Source organism: Perognathus longimembris, chromosome 1 (genome assembly GCF_023159225.1).
Source record: "Perognathus longimembris pacificus isolate PPM17 chromosome 1, ASM2315922v1, whole genome shotgun sequence".
NCBI classification, from domain to species: Eukaryota; Metazoa; Chordata; class Mammalia; order Rodentia; family Heteromyidae; genus Perognathus; species Perognathus longimembris.
In genome coordinates this window covers 158861567-158869364 of record NC_063161.1, presented here as the reverse complement: position 1 = coordinate 158869364, position 7798 = coordinate 158861567, and the positions used below count along the sequence as shown (strand labels likewise).

Here is a 7798-nt window from a genome sequence, read left to right as displayed (position 1 = left end):
TGGTGGATACACTGTGTCCAACATGGGTGATGTTAACTGTGACCTCTTGGATCAGCTGATGCCGACTAGGTTTTTCCACTGTGAAGACACTATTGTCTCCATCTCATGCCCCCACTGATTTCTACATTACCAAACTCAAAAAGTGTGGTCACACACATGTGTACAATTTACCATTGTAAGCAGATACTAATTCTCTGGGATTAATGCCATTCACATTACAGTGCAGTCACCACCACCGCCCATCCACAGAACTTCTCCAAGTCTATGCCTATTAAAATCTTTTGAAATGGTAGGTGAAATCATCTTCCCTTTAGCTTGTCTAGAACTGTTCGTTGTTATTGCCCCTCGAAAACCCAGAAGGACTCTTTTCCCCGATTGACATGGAGGTAAGTTGAAGATCATTATGATGACCTTCCTCCAGGTCCCATTTTCTCTGCTCCAAGGGAAAGAGCATGAGGAGCTGGCAGGTGTTTGTTAGTAACAAAGATAATAAAACCCTCAGAAACCTGACCATAGTGGACGGGAAAGAGAAACAAAGGAGAAGGTGTCTTGAATCTTTATGACACTAGATTTGGCCAATATCTTGCTGGTTTGTGTTTAAATCCCAAGCCTTCTCTTCCTTTTAAGTTGGATGTTCCCCTCCCCCTCACCATAGTGTGAACTTTACTGGAAACAAGCCCCTGACAGTTACCATTCACTTGCTGTGTATATGATTGTGACTACTTGACATACTTTATAGAAATGGAATCCCACAGCATTTCTCTTTTTGTGACTGTCTGGTTTTCACCTAGCATAATATCCTTACGTTTTAGCCGTGAAATGATCTCCAATAAGATAGGATTAACAAATCTTCAGCCCTTATTCAGATGTCCACTGAGCAGCACTTGTCAGAGTTTCCTTCCTTGAAAAGGAGGAACACACACTTGTTGTTTTTTTTTTGTTGGCCTTCAAAAATAGTTTTATAATTTAAAGAACCAACTATTTCTACAAGGGTGAATAAAACACATCATAATCTCATGCATTCACACATGAATCATACCAGTGGTTCATATCACTGAAGGCTGAGATCTAAGGATCTCCATTTGAAAGGGGGTGGGGGCAAATTAAAAAAAAATATATATCGCCAATTAACTAGCAAAATCCAGAAGTGGAAGTGTGACTCAAGTAGTAGTGTACTGCCTTAAGCAAAAAAGCTCAAGGAAATCCATTTTGTAAAAATCCTCAGTCTCAGGTAGTTCATTGTAGCAGTGTGAATCGACTAAAATATTCCCGTTTCAGGCATGGAACACACACTTGTATTGGATGCATACACTGCATTTCGTTCCTCTGTTATGACACCTGCATGAATCCCACCTCTTGCCTATTCTGAACGATGCTGCTACAGAACACAGATGTACAAGCATTTCTTTGCGACTAATTTCTGTCTCTTTTGGGCTTATGCCCAGAAATGAAATTGTGGAAACATTATTTTCTCCTTCTTACCAAGTATCTTGGGGGAGGGCACTTTAAGATTATGTACATACTCCTTTCTCCTTATCTTTTTTACCTGTTGGTTTAACTATCCATTCCTTCCTATCTTCTGCTGGTTGCCACGTGGGAGCTTTCTAGTATCATCCTTCTTCTGCATCTATTGGCTGGCATCATACTGTAGGGGAAAGAGTTTCTTCCCGTGTTTCGTTTGAGAGTGTGCACTCGTTTTATTCAAAGGGTGAGAATTCTTCATTCCAGGGACGCTTTGTTGCCCCCGAGCGGTTCTTTTCCTTTGCACCCCCAGCAGGAACTTTGATCATGTCTTTTTCAGTCATCACTAAGCAAATCGAGAATGCTGTCCGACTTCCCCAGATGAACGCTCTTTCCCAAGACGCAGAGCGCAAACGCCTGCCCGGAAACTACATTTCCCAGAGGCCCCGGGGAACGACGTCATCAAAGAGCGCGCCGCGCCGCTCGGGAGAGCGGCTGGGGAGAGCCGGCAGTTGGGGGCGGCAACATGGCGGACGTACTGAGTGTTGGCGTGAACCTGGAGGCCTTTGCCCAGGCTATCAATGCTATCCAGGCCTTGCGTTCCAGCGTGAGCAGGGTGTTCGACTGCCTGAAGGACGGCATGAGGAACAAGGAGTCGCTGGAGGGCCGGGAGAAGGCCTTCATTGCGCAATTCCAGGACAACTTGCATTCGGTCAACCGGGACCTCAAGTAGGTACCGGCTAAAGGGGCCGGGTTCGAGGACCTGCCGGTCGCACCTTGTCTCGAGCCGGGCCTGTCTTCCCGGTCAGGGGCTGGTCTCCATCTTCCCTTGTTCCCCCCCACCGCCTTTCCGGCCCCTCCCGGGCTCCGCTGGCCTCTCTCGGGACGCTCACGCCGGTACCCGCCTGCTCCCCTCGGCTCCCCGGCCTCCTTCTGCCTGGCCTTCACCAGCCCTCGGACCTCGTCCTCGCTGGCCTTCGCCACCCCCGGGGCCCCTGTCACCCCATCCCTGGCGAGGATGCCGGCCCCTCCCAGGTCGTTGTCGTCTTGGAGCTTAGCAGGTCTGTCACCTGTAGGCCCTCCGTGCCCCGGCCGCCCCTGCTCAGACTGCTGACTGCCCTAGCGGGAGAGGCCCGGCGCCGGGCCCCAACCCGGAGCTCATCCAGCCCTTCCTCACCTCACTTCCACACACAACAGGTCCCCCTCCCCCGTCTCCCGCCCCCTTCGAAGTTACCAGCTCAGAGCCGTCATTTCGCTCTTTGTTCACTAGTCTCACAACTTAGGCCCATCTCCACCCCTAGTCCCAACAGTTCTTAATTTGTGGTCCTTTAGGATTAAGGATTGTACATTTCCTTTCTTACAAGTCACCTTCTTTTACTTGGTAAGTATTGTAAGCATTAAATGAGCCCGGCATCAGTGGCTCACACCCGTAATCCTAACTAATTCAGGAAGCTGAGATCTGAGGATTGCAGTTCAAAGCCAGCCCAGGGAAGGAAAGCCCCCGAGCCTCTTTCCTCTGGTATCTACCAAAAAGCCAGAATTGGAGCTGTGGCTCTAGTGGTAGAGTGACACATGCACACACACGCACACACACGCACACACACGGATTAAATGAGAGGATGTTTTTTGAGTGCCTAGCACATGGTAGGCACATTGTGATGTCTTAGGTCCTGAACTTGGCCTGCTCTTCCTTAAAGTCAGGCAGGAAGGTTAGAATGCCAAGACTTTTTTTTTAAACTTCTCAGGAGTGGCCTTGATAGCTTGTCATCCTGTGGACTGATTGGATCCCTGCCTCCTCCTCTCCATTGCGGAGGATTGAACCCAGGGCCTTGGACATGCCAAGCAAGTGCTCCACTGCTGAGCTAAATCCCAGCCTGATTTTTCTTAATTAAAAAAAAAAACAACCAACTTGGTCTCCATAGTAACCAGGTAAGCAGAGGAGTAACCAGAAGAGCCAGATGATGGACTTCCCCTCCCCCTCACATTGCTGTGACTCCCGCACCTCTTCTCAGGTCTCACATCTTCTTGATGCTCCTGGGTGAGTGCCCAGAGAGACAGCTGTTACCCTTCGTGCAGGGGGCGCACGGGTGGTCGTTTCTTCTTTCCCGTTTTCTCTCTCATTTCTCTGCCTGATGTTCAAATCGTTATAACCTTTCACGCTTTACAAACTCTGAGTGTTGATAGCATTCCTTTGGCTTTCTGTTTTCAGTGCCATGAGGTCTTGAACTTAGGGTCTGGATGCTGTCTTAGTTTTTTTTTTTTTTTTTGCTCAAATCTGGCAATCTTATCACGTGAGCCATAAACCCACTTCTGGCTTAAAAAAAGAATTAAGAATTGGAGATAAGCATCTCACAGGCTTTCCTTCCAGGCTTGCTTTGTACCAGGATCCTCAGATCTCAGCCTTCTGAGTAGCTAGGATTACAGGCGTGAGCCACTGGCTCCAGCACTCTTTGGCTTCTTAAATCTTTGTGCAGTGTGCCAAGAAGAAGGTGGCTGAAGATTCTGGAATGATTGTAGCATGAGAAGCTGTTCACAGTCTTGTGTTGGCAGTTGGGGGACTGGCCCCTCAGCACACACTCCCGGAATGTGCTTTTGCTGTTGGCTCACTTTCCCTAGCTTCTCCAGAGTTTTCCTGCTAGACTGAAGCATGTTTGTTTGACACAGCCCCCTCGGTGGTGTCTTCCCATTCCATTTGTTTATTTTATCTCTTCTTTGTTTTGCTAAGTTTTACCATCTGTGAAGCATCATGTACAAATCTACCCCTATGTGAATGATAAATAATCATTTATTCAGGTACTTGCTGTTCTGCCAAATGTAGTGATCTGCACGTGGGTCTGAAAGCCCTTAGTGAGAGGCAGTGTTACACCACATTGCAAAAATCCCAGAAAGTCTCCGCCCCCCTGCAGAGACTAATCCAAGTTGTTAAATCCTGATTTTAGGAGCCTTACTGCCTTTGCACCCCTTTTCTCTCCTGGACAGCACCAGGGAGTGGGTTCTATTCCAAATTAAGATGAACTCCCAACCAGAGGTTTTCTTGGTTGCCTCTAGTCTTTTTTTTACTTTCCAAAAAGTATTTTCTGTTTAAGGGATACCTGATGGCATCTAGCCTTTGACCAGTGTGATCGGCTTTGCTAGAGTTTTAAGTGAACTAAAGTTTACTTGCTTTCTCTCTTTTCAGTGAGCTAGAACGTCTGAGCAACTTGGTAGGCAAGCCCTCTGAGAACCACCCACTTCATAACAGCGGTCTGTTGAGCCTGGATCCTGTGCAGGACAAAACTCCGCTCTACAGTCAACTCCTGCAGGCGTACAAATGGTCCAACAAGGTAAGGGAGCCGTCCCGTGCAGGTAACAGGGCAGAGGCTCTTCCATACCTGGAAGAGGGGGGGAAGTATTTAGTTTTGACTCAGCCTGGAGTTATGGAGCTAGAATTTCCCTTTGCATTATTTATATAGTTCTTTAAATTCTTTGAGGATTAGTAGTCATGTTCAGGTAATTACATTTTAAAAAGAATTGTTAAGACAGGCTCTGGTGGCTCACACACCTGTATTCCTTGGGCAGGAAAGTCCACGAGACTCTAATCTCAAGTAAATTACCAAAATTCAGAAGAGGACCTGTGGCTTAAGTAATAGAGCACTAGCTCAGGGACATTACCCAGGCCCCGATTGGCAAAAAAAAAATTCTAAGTCACCTGACCTAGGTGGGTTGCAGGGAGCAGCTTTTATAAACTCCTTTAAATTACTAGCAATGTGTTGTGGTATGTGCACTTTTCCGGAGGAAGGAGACCTCATCAGACTTTCAGCAGTTCATGACACCTAGGAGTTTAAAGACTGGTGGTCTGAGTGTTTAGCTGTTCACACTGTTTGTTCTTATATTGTCTTTTCCCTGCTATTGGTGGAAGAAATGGTGCTGTTGGATTACTCTTCACTACTCCTAATTGCTTTGTATCTGTTAGGCAGGGGCTGTACCATGGAGTTACAGGCCCAGTGAGGAGAGTGCTGTTAATGTACTCTATAGAATTTGAAATTCTTGGCTTCCTCCAGTAGGTATGGCATAGACCTTAGCATAGTGTTAAAAGGAAACTAAATGGCAACCTAAAAGTAATGGGAACATTTAGGCTCATGAGCCTGGAATGAGCGCCTTTCATTTGTGTGCTATGTGTTCTGTGCTGTAGGTATGCATTTTTCTTTTCTTTCTTTTATTTTGTCTTGGGGCTTGATCTCAGGGCCTAGGCACTACTCATGAGCTCTGTTACTCAAGACTAGCACTCTACCACCTTGAGCCATAGCTCCATGTCCAGTTTTCTGGTGGTACATGGAGATGAGTCTCAGGACTCTCTTGCCTGGGCTGGCTTGATCTCAGCCTCAGATCTCAGCCTCCTGAGTAGCTAGGATTATAGGCATAAGCCACCAGTGCCTGGCTGTGTATTTTCTTATTGAAGGGAGCTAGGCACACTTTTTGAAGTGTTCCCCATTATATGCTGCTGCTTTCCTAGAGATACTGTTCTTGCTATTACTGACTGTTCACTGCTCTGCTCCTTCCAGCCATTCGTCATCCTCTTCCTCTTGTCTCTGGTCCTTTCCCCCTTAGATCTCAGATGCTGAATGAGCCTTGACCATTTTTCTGGTGTGCAGGTTTTGTTCTTTTTTTTTTTTTTTTACTTTTTCTGTGGGGTATTTTAGCAGCCTTAGGGTTGAAGTAGAATCTGAGACTCAGAAAAGATGGAGATTTGTTACTGGGTCTAAAAGAAAGAACTTAAATTTTGAATGCATACATTTGGCCTGTAAGGCCTTTTCCCCAATTTCTGGGATACTTGTTACAGAACTCAATTTGGTCTAAATTAAGCAAAAAATAAAAATAAAAGAATGCTAAAGGCTGAGTGTTGGTGTTAAAAAACCAAAATGTTCAGGCAGCTTCTGCCGTTTGACAGAGCTCCCGAGGCTCAAGGTATGTAGGTGAGGTGGCAGAAATCTGGCACTCTGTTGCTGTCTGAAGACCTGCCTTGTTTCGTTGCTCTGATTTCTCCAAGGAGAAGAGGTGGCCTGGCAGTTGTGGGTTTGCACGGTCCAGTGTCTAGAGATCTCCTAATCTCCTAATGTCTTTGTTGGGTCCTGAAAAAGGATTCTGACCCTGTTTGGTCTGCGCCCTGGAGGATGGCTCATTGAATCTGTGAGTGAGATTCTTAGTCTGGATTACCTGTAGCACAGGGAGAAGTAGTCCTTGGCCTTGTAATGGGGGTTCCTAAAAGGAGGGCGTATTCGCCTGTTTTGGTTCTAGCAGAACACTGGAGGCAGGATATGGTTTGCAAGGTGCAGCATTGGATTCCGGTGAGGGCCTCATGGCATGGTGGGAGAGCATGAAGAGGAATAGCGCAAATCAGCGGTTGCCATGTTTCCACTGGACCAAGGGACCATTGAAGTGTCCTGCCTCCTGGAGGTTGCACATGGTCATTGCCACTCTGAGGACCAAGCTTCCAAGCTGAGCTGGCTTTGGAGAAACATTTAGACCTCTCCAAACCAGAGCAGAGAGCTGGCAGGGCAGACTGCCTTCGTGAATTTCCTAGGTTTCCTTGATGCTCCAGGTCAGGTGCAACGTGGTTTGCCGGGTGGGTGGGTGAAATCGGGTCCCTTCTGGTCCCTCCTTGGAAGAAGTCTTGCTTTTTTTTGGAGGTGGGGGGGATGTTGTACTGGAATTTGAACTCAGGACCTCTTGCTGCTCTCCTTGTTGGGCTTGTTTTGCTGGTGCTCCACTATTTGAGTTATGCCTCTAGTCTTACTTAGTTATTTGGGAGGTGGAGTCTAGCAAACTTCCATGTCCAACCTTGCTTTAAACCACCATCCTCCAGACCTCAGCCTCCTGAATAGCTCTAATTACAGATGTGAGCCACTGGCACTTGTCTACTCATGCTTTTGTTCTTCTTTAATGTTGGACAAGGAGATCATATGCTTGTCACATGGGTAACACTGTTCTTCAAACAAGCTACAGTTCCAGTGAGAGCTTTCCAGCTGGAGGACTCAGGGTGATTTCATGAGCGACGAGGATTCTTAGGGGAAGTGTGTGGTCTGACATTAGACTGACTGACATGTGAATGAAACTAGTTTAATTGCTGAATTAATTTATCACTGAATTAATTAATTAATAGCTGAATTTAATGGTTCACCTATTAAAGTAGAAGGCCTTGGCTCCAAGATAGGAAAGAAATTGTATTAAGAAAAAGAACTATTATGTATATGAAACTTTTTTGCATTGGACATGCTACAGCTTGAAGATAGGTGCAGAAATTTATCACAGACTATAAATCCCATGAGCCAGAGTGAGGAGACGAGAGGGTTTAGGCTGC

General features: G+C 46.5%; 1 protein-coding gene across 2 annotated transcripts in view; it reads left to right on the top strand.

Moving 5' to 3' along the window:
• The first annotated feature begins 1965 nt into the window (after window positions 1–1965).
• The window catches only part of Med27 (mediator complex subunit 27), a 180864-nt gene continuing 175031 nt past the window's right edge, over window positions 1966–7798 (top strand). Inside the window, exons 1-2 of one of the 2 annotated variants that reach the window (XM_048345319.1) lie at window positions 1966–2190; window positions 4640–4784. In XM_048345319.1, coding sequence (XP_048201276.1) covers window positions 1988–2190; window positions 4640–4784 — 348 coding nt within the window. In that variant the 5' untranslated portion in view covers window positions 1966–1987. The other variant, XM_048345327.1, reaches the window with a different exon arrangement.